The sequence below is a fragment of the Chlamydotis macqueenii genome, chromosome 12 (assembly GCF_036417535.1).
Source record: "Chlamydotis macqueenii isolate bChlMac1 chromosome 12, bChlMac1.mat, whole genome shotgun sequence".
Taxonomy (NCBI): domain Eukaryota; kingdom Metazoa; phylum Chordata; class Aves; order Otidiformes; family Otididae; genus Chlamydotis; species Chlamydotis macqueenii.
This window is the reverse complement of record NC_141567.1, coordinates 12,830,441-12,849,151: the sequence shown is the minus strand read 5'-3', so window position 1 is coordinate 12,849,151 and position 18,711 is coordinate 12,830,441. Positions and strand designations below refer to the sequence as shown.

The following is an 18,711-nucleotide window of genomic DNA, read 5'->3' as shown; positions in this document are numbered from 1 at the left end:
TTTAAAATAGTCTGCATTATTCTACAAAAAAAAAAAGCAGCTGGTTTCCTGCCAAAAAATCTGGTACAGGTTTTTTTCATTCACTATATATTCTGTAGGATGTAAATACTCTATTAATTATATACCATTGCCTCCCAAAACCCAACAAATGCCAAGCAGACTTGAAATCTAGGTTTCTTTTGCTTTCCGATGTGCAAAGATGAATTTAATTGGCTTTTAAAAGAAGTGCTGAAGGTATTCAGAAAAAATTCAGCCTCATTTTTATTACAAAACTCTATGGCAAGTAACAGACTTGTGAAATAACAGTCTTCCTACAAATTCCCTGTATTCAATTTCCTACAAATTCCCTGTATTCAATTAGGCGAAGCAAAGAATGTTCATCTCTGACTTTTTTTTTTTTTAATTTTGTGCAAATATATTATTATGGTTTAATAAATGGCTGTATTTCACCTGTATTAGGGTTGATGCTTGCTGCTATATGGAAGTGACCAAGTGCATTTGCGTGATGTGAAATGTGACGCTGAACTTCATGAGTACCCTGCTGATCTGGCAATACATCCGTGTGGGTAACAAGAACTGAAGATCTCCTTTGTCCTTTTCTCATATTTTTCAAATGGTGAATTGTCTGGTATAGTTATAAAAAATAAATTTAGAAATACTAAAAAACTGTAAGGTAAACATTCACACTTACATAAAGCCTAAAGTTTTTAAACTTCCTCTACCTAAAAAGTAAAGACTAATTTCAAAAGGATTGTTTTGAATAGATTTCAACAAAGATTAGTAACACTTATTTACATCAATTCTGGCCAAAGGCAAAGTTCTTCTAACAGTTCCTTTAATATCTGCTCCAACAACAACACAAAAATACACACTATTTTGTGTAACATTCATAGACAAGATTACAACAATCTAAAGCAGTAACCTTTGCAATATAATTTTATAATGAATTATTTTTGTGTAACTGAAAATTGCTGAGAGCACATGGAGAGCACAACTGATTCCACAGTCCAACGCATACTGGGTTTCACTCATCCTATTTGTTGATGATTAGAGACTTTCAGACCCAATCAGAATGAAACCGCATTAAATATTGTCTCTTCCCAATGCTATTAGTTAGCCATAGAAAAAGTAGATTGAGTTTTAAGAACATAGAGCTTGGTTGCAGAGTTGCAAAGTCTCTGACTTCTTCAGTGTTTAGTAATAGACTTCAAAACCTGATATGAAATAATTCAGACTATTCTGTTATGCTTATAAGAACTAGATAGTACACATTCTTAGAGTTCCATACCCTTTAAATATTTAAGTTTTAAGAACCGTGAAATAAAAAATTGACAAAGTAAGTATTTATTTGTACCTCTAGTGCATGCTGTATTTTGTCCTTTTGCTTTCCAGATTGAGAGATGGTGCTGCTAATGCTGGAAGTGCTAGTTTCACAGATCTGCTCACCAAGAAGAGTATCTTCTGGTAACAACGTCTCTGCCCACAGCCGACAGATGCCATCAAGACACGATGTGAGTAATACATTACAGACCAAACCCCTAACAATAGACATATCAAGGTTACTACCCAGTGTAATTAAATTAGATATATGGACACAGCAGAAATCAAGGGAGCACACAAGTGTTTAGTAGTTATTGTTTCCTCCAAATTTCTGCCTCTCCCCTAATTACAGGTTTTATATCAGTAGTGATTTTTGGCATGTTGATAAACCTATAGGTTATTGCCAAAAGTACATGTGAACATGGAATGGTTATTATTTGATAAATGCAACAGTTATTATAAAACTGCAGTTTTGAAACTGCCTAAACTATCTGACTTGCTAGACTAGGTGAAGAAGGCATAAATTTTACTATATAATTAAAAGTGAAATTGAACAACTAATTGAACACCAGTATATATAAGAAGGCACAGAAAATAGCTTAAAATGCTAATAATTTAAACAAATATTTTATTTCCAATGTCATAGCATCATTTGGTGAACAAAGCCTTATATCCATGCTTCCTGGCATAACTTGAGAAGGCACTGAAATTTAGACCATATTTGGAATAAATCTCACCCATTAACATGACTACCAATCTTATACTAGGTAATACAGAAGCTTATGGGAAGATGTTGAAAGTATAAGCAGAGAAATCTAATAATGCTCTTGATGGCCAAACTTTAAGTACAGTGTTAAAAAATACTTGGTCAAAGGATTGCTTGTTTTTTTTTAAAAAAAGAAAACTTTCAAACCTGGGCATGTACTTGCTAATGTTACGCCATGAAAATCCTGTCACTGCTCGAGGATGTGCCAAATAAACAAACGAGAAGTGGACAACCTCTGAGCATTTTTTCTTTTCTTCATTTTCCTGGGGCAAAAGAGATGACTTCCAACCAGTCATAGGATACCAAACCTTTAAGAGACAGTCATCCTAGGTAAAACAATAAAAAAATCATGGAGTTAGTTAATTCTAATTAAAAATACCACAAAAAGAAAATTCTATATAATAAGGAAACTGCTGTTCTGGTATCTTTCATGAAAACTTGATCTGTGGCCCAGAACTATTTGCAGTTTTTCAGAAAACCCATTTCTGAGACTTCTTATTTCACTGATGGTCATCCTGGAATGAGTTGCAGGACTGAAGGAATATTCTGTTGGCACACTCCAATCCCATAAGGAATTTTTTTTCCAGTTGGCTCCTGTGTTGGGTCTGGCTGAGACAGAGTTGATTTTCCCTACAGCAGCCCTCATAGTGCTGTGCTTTGTAGGGGTAGCTAGAAAGGTGTTGATAACATACCTAATGTTTTGGCTTACTGCTGAGCAGTGCTCACACACCATCACAGCTGTCCCTTCAAAATTCCCCCCTCACCAGTAGGCTGGGGGTAGGAAAGATCTTGGCAGGGGACATAGCCAGGACAGCTGACTCAAACTGTCCAAAGGGATATTCCATATCATATGATGTCTACTCAGCAGTAAAAACCAAGAGAAAGGTAGGGGATGACATTTGTCTTTTGGAGCTAAAAGCTTCTGGTACTAAAGCCCTACTTCCTGGGAAAGTGGATGGACATCACCTGCTGATAGAAAGTTGTGAGAAAATAATGGAAGATTGGTGAGAAGGATTGTAAACATGCTCAAGTGACTTGCAGCCTGGGTATAGTACTATAGTACTAATTGTTGCTTAGCCTTGTGTGTTGGACACGTAGGACATCTGTGTTTAGATAACATAGGCCTGTGACAGACTTAGAGGCACCCTGTTGAAATTCCTCCCCTGCTGTAGGCAAGATCAGCAAACAGTGGTAAACTATGCCTGCATGAATCCTTGAAATACAGGTGAAAACAGCAGATTTGGTGATCCTCGAGCATGGACCAAGCTCTGCACTGCCTGTGTTTTCGCTTGTGTGCCTCTGCCCAGACGCTGCCTTGGGGATCCCCAGGTTGGCAAGGTAACAAAAATGAATTTATTCTTTGCATTTCATCTGTAGTTTTCTGGTTGTTCCTGTGTCAGCTCACACAGAAGTAGAGAATAAATATTTTGTTTTCCTTTGTTTCTGCTTTATTGAACTGCCTTTATCTTGATGCCTGAGGTTTTTCCCATCTTATTTTCTCCCCTCCTTGTCCTGCTGAGGAGAGTGATAGAGCAGCTTGGTGGGAACCTGGAATCCAGTCAAGGTCAACTCACCACAGTCCTTTTTGGTGCCCAAAATGGGGCAAGAGAAATTTGAGATAAGGATAGTAATTAGGAAAGGTAACAAGCAAAACATGGACTAAACACAGCTAGAGAGCAAAGAGTGGAATGATCATGGGGAATTTAGTGTGTTGTAATTGTGGTGAAGGGATGAGGGGTGGCTTGTGTGTAAATTGTCCACTTTTGTTCCATGTTGTGATAATATTATTTTGATTTTGAGATGAGGAATTCTTTTTTGTTGATGTGAGTGAAGTTTGTGTGATGTATGTGGATTTTAATGATAATTCTTAAATAAATTATTAACAGAGGCAAGGGGTAGAACGTATCTGGTTTGTGGGGCAAGGCTTTGGCAGCGGGGGGTGCAGCCAGTGGTGCAGACCATGGTGGTCCATGGTGGAGCAAATATTCCCCTGCAACCTGTCAAGGACCCCCCCACACCTTCAGGCAGGTGGATGCCTGAAGGAGGCTGTGGCACCATGGGAAGCCCAGGAGGACCTGTGAACCTGAGCAGAGAGAGGAGTCCATGCTGCAGCAGGCTTGCTGGCAGGATTTGTGACCCTGTTTGAAGACCCATGCTGGAGCAACCTGTTCCTGAGGGACTGTACCCTGTGGAAAGGACCTATTCTGGAGGACTGTCTCCTGTGGAAGAGACCCCACACTGGAGCAGGAAAAGAGTGTCAGGAGTTCTCCCTCTGAGGAGGAAGCAGCAGCAGAGACAACATGTGATGAACTGACCACAACCCCCATGCCCTTGTGCCATTCGGAGCAGGGTGGAGGTAGAGAATTCAGGAGTAAAGTTAAGCCTGGGAAGAGGGGAGGGGTGGGGGGAAAGTGTTTTTACGATTTGGTTTTATTTCTCATTATCCTACTCTGACTTGATTGGTAATAAATTAAACTAATTTCCCCAAGTTGAGTCCATTTTGCCTGTGATGATAATTGGTGAGTGATCTTTCCCTGTCCTTATTTCAACCCAAAAGCCTTTTGTTGTATTTTCTCTCCCCTGCCCAGCTGAGGAGGGAGAGCGATAGAACGGCTTTGGTGGGCACCTGGTGTCCAGCCAAAGTCAACCCACCACAGGCCCCTACTTTCCTCTTGGTTCTCTATGCATTTTATGCATAGCACATATGCATGCTTAAATCCCATGTCCATTTCCCTTCAAAGACAGAAGCCACAAATAGGTTGCCACTCACACTGCAATATTAAGCTCATTAACAGCTTCTCTGCTGAGACTATTCACACTGTAAGTCCCTGTTGGTTCCCATGCATCGGAAGCCTCACTTGCATGGAAAGCACTGTACCTACTTAGCATAGACACACAACAGAGGAGCAGATGTATATTACAACCTTCCCCTCCACCAGCACAACTTATGCTACCTTTCTGGTTTGAATGATTTGGCACCGCTGACATAATTAATTGAAACCAAACTGAAATGCTGACACAGCAATACTACACATTCTGATAAGCGAGCCTGGAGTATGACGACACTGATGTAAGCTAAGGACAATGTTACTAGTATGATAACAGTACATTGTGCACAGCTGGATGCCACATCCGTGGATTTCAGGACTTGCTGCTGGAGTGGAGATACAGAATAAAGTAATTAAATGAACAGATTACAAACCTTCGAGTGTAGATACAAGACAGTATTTCCTGACAAGCATCAAAAAGTACAGTATCTGACCATAGATTCTGCAAGAAGTCATTCTGACACGCAGCCCTGTTAAGAATTATGATCAAACCTGTGTATCTCATGGAATAACTAATATAGAGCTATCCTACAGAAAGAAAATTCTGGAACCATCTGCCTCATTGACTCAGTCACATTCTTAGCTATATAAAAGTACATGAATGGGAAATAGAAATATGAAATGAAGTAAATATTGTGATAATTTTCTAACCGCTATGATTTTAAATGTAAGATTTATTAAGGTGTTGTAAGTACATTTTTAGTCATAAGACAATGCAGCTCATGATTTGGTTGTCCTCTTTAATAAGTGTAAGAAAACAAATGTTCCTAAAATTCATCTCATTGTTCAACCAACATTAAGTTCAAGCAGTAAACACATACCTATCCAGACTTGAAAACCAAAGGGAATCAATCAAATGAGACTCTGACATTAAACAGAATTATTAATTCAAAACTTACTTTGAATAGCAATTCGACAAAAAATATGCCAAACTGAAATAGATGTTAAGAACTGAGAAATCTCAAATAGAAAATACTTTCTAATTAACCAACTGAGGTGTGCATATTATACCAGTTTAAATGTGTATATGTTCTATGATAATGATCTAATACTTATCCCCTCATTATTTCCAACAGAAGTGGAAAAATGTTTATGCATATCTGAAAGTTCATCCACGTATACTTTATCTAAAATTTATATACACACAAAAGTCTGTATCACTGTTACTGTACTTCCAGGTTGATTCTCAAGTATTCAGCTAAATCCAATTCCTTGTTGCTGAAATTCATGGAGTTACATGACAATACAGCATTACACATGAGATAATTTAACTTAGCTCAGACTACAATAAAGTGTATGGTCCAGGACTATTCTATATTACTGATTTACTTTTCTCAAACAAATGGAAAACATGGCAAACACTTATTTAATTATTCTTTTTTGTTCTTACTTTCCCAGCTGTTGCAAAGTATTCACCATCAGGAGACCATGCCATCAAATGTACTGATACTGCAGTCCTAAAGAACACGAGAGTAAATTTTAAGTTGTAAGTAAAGCCTATTTTTATATAGTATTATTCCATATGTATTGCTGTTTATTGTTTAAATGAAATATATTAGTTTTTATAGTTGTTGCTTCAAGTATACTTTAGAAATAGCAGAAACATAAAAAGTATTTGCTATAATGAAACAAAATATGTAGTATTTTCAGAGTTTTACAGCAAAACAGTCCATAAAATAAATTGCTTTAAGTACGGCAAGCCTAGGCTAGATCCGATGAGATCACAGAAATGAAGTTTGTCCCACCTGCTCCTCTATTCCTAGTGAAGCCAAGAGAAATAGTAGGAAGAAACGAAAGTGACAATCTTTTAGATAGCTTGTGATACTATTTGTCTACGACTACAGCTTACTGCTCAGTGCTTTATGGGCACAAAATCTAAAAGGGCTTCAGAAAAGTCAAAAGAAAACAGGTACACAGGCAGCTGCTTCCCAGGTCTGCATCTATATAGAAATGGCTGAATAGAAGCACTCTTGTAACACGGATCTCAAATAGAACTGGGCAGAAGGAGTTTCAGGACCCTCTTCCTAAGATTCAGGGAACAGCTCTCATTTCATCTGTGTAGTATATCTGCCTGCTACTCCTCCTCTGTTCAGTCTCATCCAGTATCTCAGCGCTATTTTCAAAGATGAGAAAATAGGGACAATTTTGATACATTGCCAGTGCTACAATTTGAGTAAGCCTTTGAATAGGGTATCTGGTGACAGGTCACTTGAAAAAGTGAGCAATTTTATTTGGGGTAACTTACATTTTTTGAATTTTATGGTATTTTAAACTGATTTAAAAGCAAATTTTAAAATATTGTTTTGGAGAGAAGATAGGGCTGATAGATGAGGTAGCATAGCAATTTGTCTTAAAATAAAAATTATCTCACTTACTTGCACTGCCAGACACATTTCCAGTCATTTAGAACTGGGAGAACTTTATCATTTTTGATCTGATTGTCAGGATCATCATCATCGTCTTCTTCTAGAATGTCACTAGGTGGAGGGGCCCACAATTGCAAAAAGTCAGTTGCTGTCAGCAGCCTGTTACCTGCAAGTGAGTAATATCAAACCTGTGAAACCAAGATGATGCATGTATATTGCAAGATCAAGCCTGTCAGCATATTTTGTTGAGAATTTTTCAAAACAGGTTGAAAACTCAACTTTATGAAGTTCATTTTAAATATGATAGAGTATTAATCGTATTATACAGCTGTTTTTATTAAAACATCTTGAATTTATTATACCTTTCAGGAAAGAATATCATGGGTTTTTTGGTAACTGCAAATGATATATCATATTTAATAATGAATGTTGGAGATGCTAAATAGCCATTCACATTTCAAATAAATACACGTTGTTAGACTTAAATATCTATGTCCAGGTACATTGCTGACTTTAATTGTGATAAAATTCTATTGAAATTATAATTAGTGGTAATTTAAGTCAGTTATCAACTTAGCACTGTGATTCCCGAACTAAAATCTTGCATAAGATGCTCAAACACTTGGGACAGCATCCTTACAAATGCTAGCTGTAGCCTCACATTTTAGGCAACACTGCCTGAGAACAGATAATCTAAAAGTTCCATATTCATGCTCACACTTTATTACAATCAAAATAATCTGTGTTCAAGTTCTAGCTACAAATGTTGAAAAAATAATTCACAAACTTCACATTACCTTGAGGATCCCATGCCAGATTGTAAGTCATAGAACTGAGGAAGAATTGTCCTGTTTTAAGCCACTGACACTTTAGTTGCTGCAGTTTAAAAACAGTAAAGGATTAATTCTAACATTAACAGCAAAATGCAAAGGTATCAGTATTTCTTTCTCTATGAAATTGCTATTAAGCCTGTTGCAAAAACATTCAGGATCCCATGGTATATTGCTGAATCTATTTTTAATATTTTTTAAACCATTTTATAAAAATTAAATGTATCACAAAGTGCCCTGCAAACCAGACCTGCACCTATCATATACAACTATATCTGTACATTACTTTAAACTAGTAAGGTCATACATTTCTAACAACGTAAGGGATGGCAGTATAGATACAACAAAGATGGTGAAACCTGCTTGAGAACATGCTTAAAGATAAGTGCTCGGTCATGGCTGTGCTGTTAAAACAAGCCTGGGAACACATACACAAATTTAAGTCATATTTCTATACCACAGATCTGATGACCTCTTCAAGTTAAAGAAACACCAACTTGTCACCGTGTCATTCTAGTATGATTATTCAAGAACAAGTTGTTGTTCTGAAAGTAGGAGTGCAGTCCCCAGTTCAATTCATGCAGTAGAAGATTCTATCCATCCAATTTTATTATGGATGGTGGAAAACGTTTATCCATGAATGTGTCAGTGTAATATAATAATATTAATAACTGGCAGACAGACTTCTGCTTCTTCCAAGAACCTAAACCAAATTATAACAATGAAACAAATACTTACACAATTTCTTTTATGATAATTTATACCAAGTGGTTCAAAAATACAAACAGCATTTCCATATGATGCTGCAATCTGGAAAAAAAAACCAAGGAAGATTCAAAATGTAAGGTTAGGAGATAAGTGTAAGTGCTCCTTAGTATTCCAAAATAGCTAAAGAATTTCCATTATGTGCTGTTGTTCAAGAACAGTTAAATTAATACAAATATCATTAATTGTGTTATATGTATACTTTCTTAGGGAAGTTGAGAAATATATACTTCTGAACAAGTCCATCTTTAAGATTCTCTAAGTAAGGAAGACATCTTATTCAGTGGGATAAACACTGTCAATCAAATCTAATATATTCTTCTAGGGTAACTACTGTTAAGGCATAAGGGAAAGCTGAGAATTCACTACTTCTGCTCACATTCTGCCTACTTCACAGCTAACTAATAAATTAATTATTAGTGTCTGGGTCTCTGTGTTTCCAGATTCTATTTTGTAGCACTAAATAATAATTATAAGAAACAGGAGGAAATGCAATTCTATTTTGAACAGTTAAGTACATTTTCAGGGAAGACATGGTAAATGGAAAAACTGACGCACATCTCAATTTCACAGAAACCTCCATACACCAAGTGGTCTTTATTAGGAATTTATCTGGTCACATTCCTAATACTCATATGCTTATGAATACTTTTGATTATCTTTAAAATTCCTTTTTCTTCCTTAAAATAATTTTAAAAGAAAAACTGTTTAAGTTTTTCCCATTCAGGACCTGGTTTCCTCAATACAGAAATGATGTAAAAGTTTCATGACATTTATTATGAAATCTTATTTCCTCTTTGGGGGGAGGGCAGGTTGCAACAACACACACTCAAAGAAAGGAACAGACCACGAGTTCAGAGTCCTGAATGCAGAACCACCAAGGGGGTTCATGGTGATGTTCTGGGGGCCACCTGCGCAGCTGGAACCTCTCTTCCAGTCCTACTGGGACTGCATTGCTGCAGTGCAGGGGCCGTGCCAGCTAAGCTTGCCTGAATCCTAAGTAGGGCTTTCTCAATACTGCAGCCAATTTTTAACTAGCTAATATTAGTAGGCAGTGACAACTGACAAACAAAATTTGCTCAGTGCACTACCATAACCCATAGAAAGTAGTTTGTTCACAATCTAAACTCTCTTTACTATTGTCTAGGGATTAAAAATAAGACTACATAGCCAGTCAAGGGGCCATGCAGTTATGATGGCTCATACTGTAGCACTTCTAAACACATTGAACATGCCTAAGCTTTTCTGAAAAATAAAGTATTTCTAATTCATTACTTTTCAGGACACACAAACACATGCATGTATGTGTATATACACGTATTCATGAATGATTTATCCATTTCTTCTTTAGCTAGATGAAAGTATACAATAATGGAGACAATAACAATAATTTTAGCAACATTCCAGTTCTGATACTATACTATAACTAATACATGTTTCCACATTTTGTGAGACCTGTTATTGCAGGTCCTGGAAAGAAATAAAAAACATTGTTACAAGATGCCTTCTGCTTCCCCTCGTCCCCACCTTTAAAAAATAAATTACTATTAACTTAAAACAATTCTCTGAGTAACACAAGAGATGTTACTCAGAAAGTTACATACAGATCAGTAAAAGGTTTGTCATTAAATTAATTCATTAATGCCATTAATGTGTTACGTTGCTCTTTAATTATTTCAGTTACAGTATTCAAATTTTTTTAAAATTCTATACAAATTTGTTAAACTCCTTACCCTGCCTTGTTGTTGGGAGCACTCCACGCAACTGACCTGGATGTTTCCATGTTTAGCACCAGGAATAATTTGCACACATTCAAAGTCATTTGCCAGAATAACAATGTCACAACCAGAGCCATATGCCTGAAATATTTTTAAAAGAAACAAAATTTAAAATTTATTTAAAAAACTAACTGAATACTTAGTAGACGACTTATGTTTTTGAGAACTCTTTGAAAATCTCCATTGGAACAAGGTGTTACTATGTAGCGGGTTTATTCCTCTCCAATTCAGTAGCACCAGCAGAATAAGCAACAAGTAAAAACAAAGTAGCAAAAGAAACCTTGAATTTTCTAGGGTTTAAATCATGGCAAACAGAAACAGTAAAAAACCAACCAACCAAACCAACCCCAAACTTATTCTAGAGTTTAAGCTCTGTCCGTACTTTCACTTTTGTTTGTTTTGTGGAGGTTTTTTAGGTTTTAATTGTTTTTTTTTTTTCCTTTTTTTTTTCTCTCTCCTCCAATTCTTGTTGCCTCTTAGAGCACGGCAGCCAAGAGTTTACTATTCAGGTGCATTTATTGAGTTTGCACATAAATTTCTTATATACTTGTGTCTTGCCCCACTGCCTTAAAAAAAAAAAGAATACGAAGGGATTCTTTTATATAAGAATCTAATTTCTGGGCCTTTCTGAGTTTTAACAAGTGCACATTACTGTAAGACTGTAGAACAGCAAAGACTTGCCTTGAATATATTGTATCTTGTGCAATGCACACTATAGGCTAAATAATTTGTTTAAGAATAAGTTACAGAACAATGATAGCTTGCAGTACTTTTTCTTAGCAGGATAAATATGTATCTGTCTGCCATCCTTTCACCTGTCCTAGTATGCCAGAATATTCTAAAAAGTGTAATCACTTCAGATGATCTGTTCCACTGAACTCCCACATTCAGGCACAGAAATCTCTCCCTGGCATCAATCTACCAATAAGCCTTTCTAAAATAAATAGTTATACCTAGAAGTCTCTTTCCTCAAAGTAAGTTTTCCACAGATTCCAATACAGTAGGTAGCAATTGCTGAATTAAGCAGAGAGTGCAAGTCCTCAACAGTCAACTTCAGATGGTACCAAATTACTTTGTCATTTTAACTCGTCCCCTGCTTCTTTCACAATAATTTCCAAATTATGCAGTACTCCTAGCCCTCTCCTTTGAAGTCAATCAGTTTAAAGGCTACCTTTATTATTTTTGAGAAGTGTGTTTTTGAGAAGTTGTTTCTACAGATTTACAGGATCAGTGCCCATTGACGGGCACAGAAAGACAATGGTGCAAGATAACCTCTGGAACTAGAACAGACAATTTAGGTCTCATGACCTTCTTTGTCCACATCTGATCCTCCTGGGAAGGAGCAACAAGTGAGAAAGTCTGTAGAAAAAGGCTTAACTTAGTGAAAGTACAGTCACTGCTGAAAACAAGAAAGGAACAGCAATACAAGCAGCAAAGCAGAAGCTCAGGACTCTGAAATTAACACACCATACAACTGCACACATAAAAATGAAAACTGCTTATAAAACGTAGATTGTGTAAAAGACTTCCAAGGTCACCTCACAAAAATAAAGTGACACACTGTTGTCTGAGTCCTCAAGCCCACAACTGTTTTTCTGGGAAGCTCTGAGGAACTGATACTGGAGTTACTCACAATGCAAGCAGTAGAGGCGGGGGAAAAAACCCCAACCTGATAAAAGATTGTTAGAGGGACGTTATCTATGTAACAGAATATCCTAGCTCCTTGCTGTCTAGGCTATGCAATTATTAGACCCCGTCTGAAAGGGAATAATTTATTATTAAAATGCAATAGGATCATTTCCAGAAAGTAAGAGAAAGAAAGATGAGATTCAAGGTGGTTGTTAATTAAGAGGGTAGTTTACAGTAGAATTTTTTTTTTTTGTTAAAGAATCATCAAAATGTAGAGATCTTTTTCCTAAGTGAAACCTTATTACTGTCACTCATACCCTTCCTACTGTTTGCCCTGTGTTTGGCACTGCACCAACAAGTGATTCAGCACACCTAAGCATCCTGTACCAACAGAGAGGATTTAGTCTGCTAGAGTGTGTCAGAGCACACTCCCAACAGCAGGGTATCAGCTGTCAGCTACAGGTTTTTTGAGCAAGTGCTGTCTCTTTGTTCTGGGGTCACTTTCTCAGTGTAGACATTTATTCTGAGACTGCCTCTCATTTCTTGAAAATATATTAAAGTATATTTATCTTAAATATTAAATTTACTTTAAGAAGTACCTTTATTATAACCTCACCTTTGAGAAAAGATGTCTCCTCATTTTAAAACAAGTGTTCACTTTTTTACATTTATAGTCTCCAAATTTCCAAAACAGAAAAGGTCAATATACTTTTCTGTACTGAAAGGTATTTCACATTATATGTCTAAATCCAAGTTTTCCATTTGACGAGTTTTATGACACTTTTCTAATACACTCAATATATTAACATATTTGTACTTGAACAGAACACACTTCTATTAAATCCTCTTTTCGTTTTGTCCTTTCACTCCTTAAGCTGGTAATGAAGTAGAAGCACCCTACATTGGCAAAGAACAGGGAAGTGTCATAATACGTAACATCAGTAGTTTCTCCTTAAGTATTCATCTGACAACACCTTCAGGGAGATCGTTCATGCCACCACAGGTTTCTCCTGCCAGAGTAACAGTGGCCACTGTTTGTGGCAACAGACTTAACAATCTGCATAGCCTGATAAAAGGAATGGAAAATTGGTAAGCTAGATGCTGAAATACTGTAATGGATGAGAGCAGCACAGAGGTCTTGGATAAACAGAATTATAAGTAGTCACTGAATGAAGCAAATGCAGTAAAAACCACCCACATGGAGTATCTGCCAACCTCAATTTCTAATGTCACTAATAACTTCAAAGAGAAAATTAAATGGAGTTGCAAAACTGCCAGAATGCAAGGATGACTTGCAGGATCCATAAGCAACTACTAAGCTGTAGTTTGCCAATGTCTGCTCTAACTGTCAAGGTCTGGGACCACTAAATGACCGATGACAAAGCTCTAATCAAATGCAGGAGCACTAGACAGAAGTAGGACATTCTGTCCTACTGTAAGAGTTTATGCTATATCCTCAATTTTCAGATAATACAAAAGCAGCATATGCATCTCTCTTTTTCAGCTGCCCATGTTTTCCTGTTTGGTTCTCTAATTTTAATGTTGAACACTGGAACTACCAGATAGGGAAACAATTATTCCTTCACATTCTCATCTTACATAAGTATTTTTCTCTGTATAAAAAACAATTCTTCTCTTTCCATAACCTGCAACTCTTTACAAATTTGGCATCAGTGAAATAGACCAGAAGTTCTCAAGCTCCAGTGTGTACTACTAGGGGTACAGAGGCATTTCAAGATGGTAAGTGACATGGAAGAAACAGAATCAGACCACAGTGGCATTGAAAAAAAAAAAAACAAAAAAACCCACAAAAAAAACACCAAACAAAAAAAAAGTTGTTCATAAACATCTAAAATGACATAAATTAAAACCTGAATTAAAGCCTGTATTGGCCTTATGGTACTCCTCCAGTATAACAACACTGGTAATTCCTGGCTATGGATAGTAAACATATAAAATGCAGAAGTTCCTCTACCCTCCTATTAGCGATTAAGACACCTGAATTCTCAAACACCTCCAAACGATCATCAATGGACACAACATTTACACTCCTCCCTGCCCCCGCTAAGTACTAGCAGAATTGCATACACTTAATGCAAACTAGCAAAATAACTGAAAATAAATCCAAACCACTACTAGCCTGTGGCTTGTAGAACAGGCTCTCCTAAATTGATATTTGAGATGAATTCATGGTTAAATACTTTATAATATGCTTATACACAGAGTTTCAGAGAAAAAAGAATTCAGTAAGGATTCAAATGTTAAGTATTTGTGAACCAGTTCAAACACACATCAGAAAACTATTAGAAAGCTTCTTATGAGATCCCTAAAAATCTGATATTCTGATTTTTTCATTAATAGTTTGGTATTTTGTACATTTGGTAACACCTCTTACAAGAAGTAAATATTAATTATTTTCTGTTCCTGGTACACTAGCTGGAGCTTGGAATTTTTAGACTCATATAATCTAGCCTTTAGGTAATTGACATGCCTATGGATTTAAAAAATGTTTTTAAACCTAGACTGACCTTACAAACAGCCACATTCTGTTCGGAGTTTCAGGGCGGAAAAAAAAAAACAACAATCCTGAGCTTGGACAAAGGGCAGAAGTCATATAAACAGAATCAGAATAGCTCTTCTTTATCTGAAACCACCTTATCCCATGTTGTGTAAAGTCAGGTTGCTAACATACATCCCACTCAGTTAGGGTCAGTGATTGAAATTGGCTCAACATAAACTAGCTGCTTAACAACAAAAGCTAAGTGAAATCAACCATGATTTGAAAAATGCAGTTTACTACCTTTAAAAACTTATTAGCTGCCAGTTAGACTATGAGGTTCAAATAATATACCCTTCCTCTGTCTAAGCAGGGTGTGTGCTGTGAGGCCTTTCTGTATAAGGCTCAACTCTGTAAACTCATTTGTGAAACACAGTTAGCAATACTTGCTGAAATGAGAACATGAAGCAACAGCAAGTTGAATAGTGCACAGAATTATTACCAGAAATGACAAAACCAGAACTTCTGTCATTTAGTGCTTAAACCCTCTGCTTATACAGTGTCCCATTTGGAGCTCAAACAAAAGGAGGCTGAAGAGATTGCCTGGTAGAAAACAGTATTATGAAGCTATTTTGCTTCATTTTTTCCTGTGTATTACCCACTCTACTAGACTGGGAGCAATACAGCTACAACATCCACAAGCCAGTTTGTTACCAAACATCTCTGTGCTTCATCCCTTATTTGGGAAATGCTAGATATATGTCAGAATTGCTGCAGGCAGATGTGGGAGCATAGGGAGGAAAGAACACTACATGCATTTCAGATAAAGGATGCACAAAACTTTTGTTGCCAGCCTACAGTAGCTGTCTGATCCTAGCTCTGTTTCTTTGGACTTACTTGTTTTGCTTTATGAAGTCACTAATACTTGTTTTTTAGTAGGTAAAATAAAATTAATGGCAAAATTATTTCTTCTCTCTTTCTTATTCTCAGAATAACTACATGACTTTTACCAAAGCTTTAAAGTTGAGCCAGAACATCTTATCATCTTAGGTCTAGCTATGCTGACTTGGAAATTAAAAGCCTACCTTCATCCCCAGCAAGAAGTAATGTAAACAAGCCAAGAGCAAACCACAGAGGATAGGAAGGATGAAGAAGCACCTGAGAATTGCAGTGTCCCTAAACAGGTCAGAAGAAAATGTGTTCCTTCTCTCAGAATCCTAAGACTGGTGGAGCTAGGCATCTAAAGTAAGTTCCTCTTAAGAACATATTTCTCCTCCTCCTTCAAAAAAAAAAAAAAAAAAAAGGGAAATAGCTCCGAAACTATTAACTAGTGAATATACACATAGCCAAGCCGTTATTCTACTGTTAAGTGGAGTAACTTTGAGTGATTCATTTCTGCACATGAAAAAGCTGTATTTTCAAGTCCCTGGGATGAATCAGTTGCAGCAATTTTGAACTATTTTTTCACACATTTTAAATGAATGCCCTAAACAAAACATAAGCAAACACATGCGCACAGAAACAATGGCTCCTCTGCCACAGCCTAACTCCACACAGATTCATATAGTACAGCACACACTGTGCAGATCTCCCTTAACCTCTTGCCTTTTACTGCTCTGCTTCCGCCGTGTTCTAGAGGCTGACAGGTACTGGGTCTTAAGAGCATGTCTGCCACCAATACAGATGATCTCTTGCTTAAACCACAAATGCTGCTTCAGGATCAGTTAAAGTTATGACTCCAAACAGCTTAGTGGTTTGGGGGGACAGACCTATGTCAATCTAGTGTTACTGATGTTGATCAAGAGAATTCAAGGTCAGTCACTGTAAAAGGTGACACCTGCAGTAGATGGTACATTGTGATGCTACTGAGAGTCACACAGGTGACTAATTTTCTAAGAATCTGGATATAAGGCCCCAAACTGTTTGCAAGCAGATGTTTTTAACTGTACAGTTTACTACAGGATCAAGGTCTAGAACAGCAGAAAATAATACCATGAATACAGAGAAAGTAGAAAAAGGGAAGAAAAAAGTTATAGCTGTGAAAGTCCAGAAGATACCTTTATTAAAATGTACTTGTCCGTTTAGTTCCTTCTTTACTTTATTATAAAAAAAAATTGGATGCAGCAGCCAGACAAGACAGTGAGGTCTGTTATATGCAGTTCCATAGTTAACAAGCTACCAAATAATTCTATATTTTTTTTGTAAAACATGACTTTAGTTCTTGGTAAATTCTTGTAAAAACCATAATATATTGTTACTCATTTTTTTTTGTTATCAAAATTATTATGAGAATTAGCATATAGTTCTCTTTTATAATACCAGTTGATTGACTTTTCAAATTGTCACAGTAAAAAAAAACTACATTAGAATATGAATAAGTAAAGAAGTAAACAACTTCTTATATAAATATCAAAAGTAACAGAGGTCCCTTTAATAGCAGCATGGCTGCATAGCAGCAGAACAAGGAAATTAACGACAGACATGGCATCTTTTATTTCTTAAGACTTTCAAGCATTCATTACTGAAATTGGATATCTGTGATAATCTAAAGTAATTTTTAAATGTTTGACAAGTCTGCTGACAGTTATCTTAGACTAAAAATGATGCTCTGTATCATTTAGCTTGGAATCGGTTTGTGCCTGGGATAATATCTTGTAAATGTTAACAGGAAATCTAATGAGACAATTTATTTCCAAATAATAACATACTGATTAGATGATATTATGCAAAACACTGCAGAAACTCATTAAAATCAGAGAAGCATATCATAAACTAAAAAAAGTGGAAATTGACATGAGAATTGACAAAAGTAGCCTGTGATGACAAACAGATTTTATTATATGAATTACCGAACTCTTGAAATTTACTTCATGTATATTTCTTTCAATGTCTTTACTCCTCTAGTTTAAGAGGCACATTTGACAAATTTGTGTTTTACTGACCACAGCAATTGAAGCCAAACGCTCATCAGTAGTGGACAGGCTTCTTAAGAAGCCCAGTGCAACAGACTATCTTCTCTTTGCAGGAGCGGGGGGGGAAACCAAAAAAGCACCCAGCAAAACTCGGAGACGTACGATTAGGGGGTTTCCCTGGCTCCCCCCTCGAACCGAGCGGACCCACGGAGCGCTCGCTAGAGGCGACGGGCGCACCCGCGGATCCCCGCCTCCATCCGCAGCCGCAGCTCGGGAAGAGCGAGCAGCCAGACCCCTCCCGGGCGGCGAGGCTGCGCGGCGGGGTCACGCCCGCCTTCTGCCGACCGGGAGCACCCCGGTGCCCCCCGGGAGCGCTCCCACCCCATCTCACCCATCAATACCCCGCCGCTCACCCACTCGCCTGCGCCGCGCCCGGCTTGTAGCCCCCACCTCACACCCCGGTGTTTCTGACCCCGGCACAAGGGCCCGCAGCCCGCACGCCCCAGCCCCGGCAGGTTAATCTCCCCTCCGGCCCCTCCCACCGCTCTCCTCGGGCCTAGAAAACACCCTCCCCTGCCCCCGCCTCGGCCCAGCCGCCCCCGCCTCTCCGCCGTTACCGTGAAGGGGATGTCCTCAACGCTGCCCACCGAGTAGCAGTTGTCCCCGGGGTTGACTGCGCCGGTGAGCACCTGGTGGAGATGCATTGCGGCCTGCTCTCGCTGCCGCCCGCCCCCCCGCGCCGCTCTCCTGGGGACAGCAGCGCCGCGGCCACCGCCTCCGCCGGCAACGAGCGGACGAGACCCGGATGGCTCCGCGCTCCCGCCCGCCCCGCGGACCGAGGCCCTCCTCGCTGCCGCCGGGAGCGCGCGCCAGGGAGGGAGGGAGGGAGGGGGAGGGGGAGAGGGAGAGGCGGCGCGAGGCGGCGCACGCGCCGGGCAGCCCCTGAATCAGGTGAGGCGGCCCCGCCTCTGCGCGAGAAGCGGCCGTTATGCGCGCGCCCGCCCAGTGGTTAAAAGGGCG

The 18,711-nt window shown here is 38.3% G+C and overlaps 1 protein-coding gene across 2 annotated transcripts in view; it reads right to left on the bottom strand.

Moving 5' to 3' along the window:
• Nucleotides 1-18,440, bottom strand: part of DMXL2 (Dmx like 2) — a 54,996-nt gene extending 36,556 nt beyond the window's left edge. For both annotated transcript variants that reach the window (XM_086756912.1, XM_086756914.1), the window contains exons 1-9: nt 18,309-18,440; nt 10,609-10,734; nt 8,849-8,920; nt 8,078-8,156; nt 7,290-7,446; nt 6,305-6,371; nt 2,234-2,412; nt 1,355-1,538; nt 451-625 (exon numbers count right to left, since the gene is read on the bottom strand). In XM_086756912.1, coding sequence (XP_086613038.1) covers nt 451-625; nt 1,355-1,538; nt 2,234-2,412; nt 6,305-6,371; nt 7,290-7,446; nt 8,078-8,156; nt 8,849-8,920; nt 10,609-10,734; nt 18,309-18,395 — 1,126 coding nt within the window. In that variant the 5' untranslated portion in view covers nt 18,396-18,440. The remainder of the gene's footprint in view (nt 1-450; nt 626-1,354; nt 1,539-2,233; nt 2,413-6,304; nt 6,372-7,289; nt 7,447-8,077; nt 8,157-8,848; nt 8,921-10,608; nt 10,735-18,308) is intronic.
• Nucleotides 18,441-18,711: the final 271 nt, after the last annotated feature.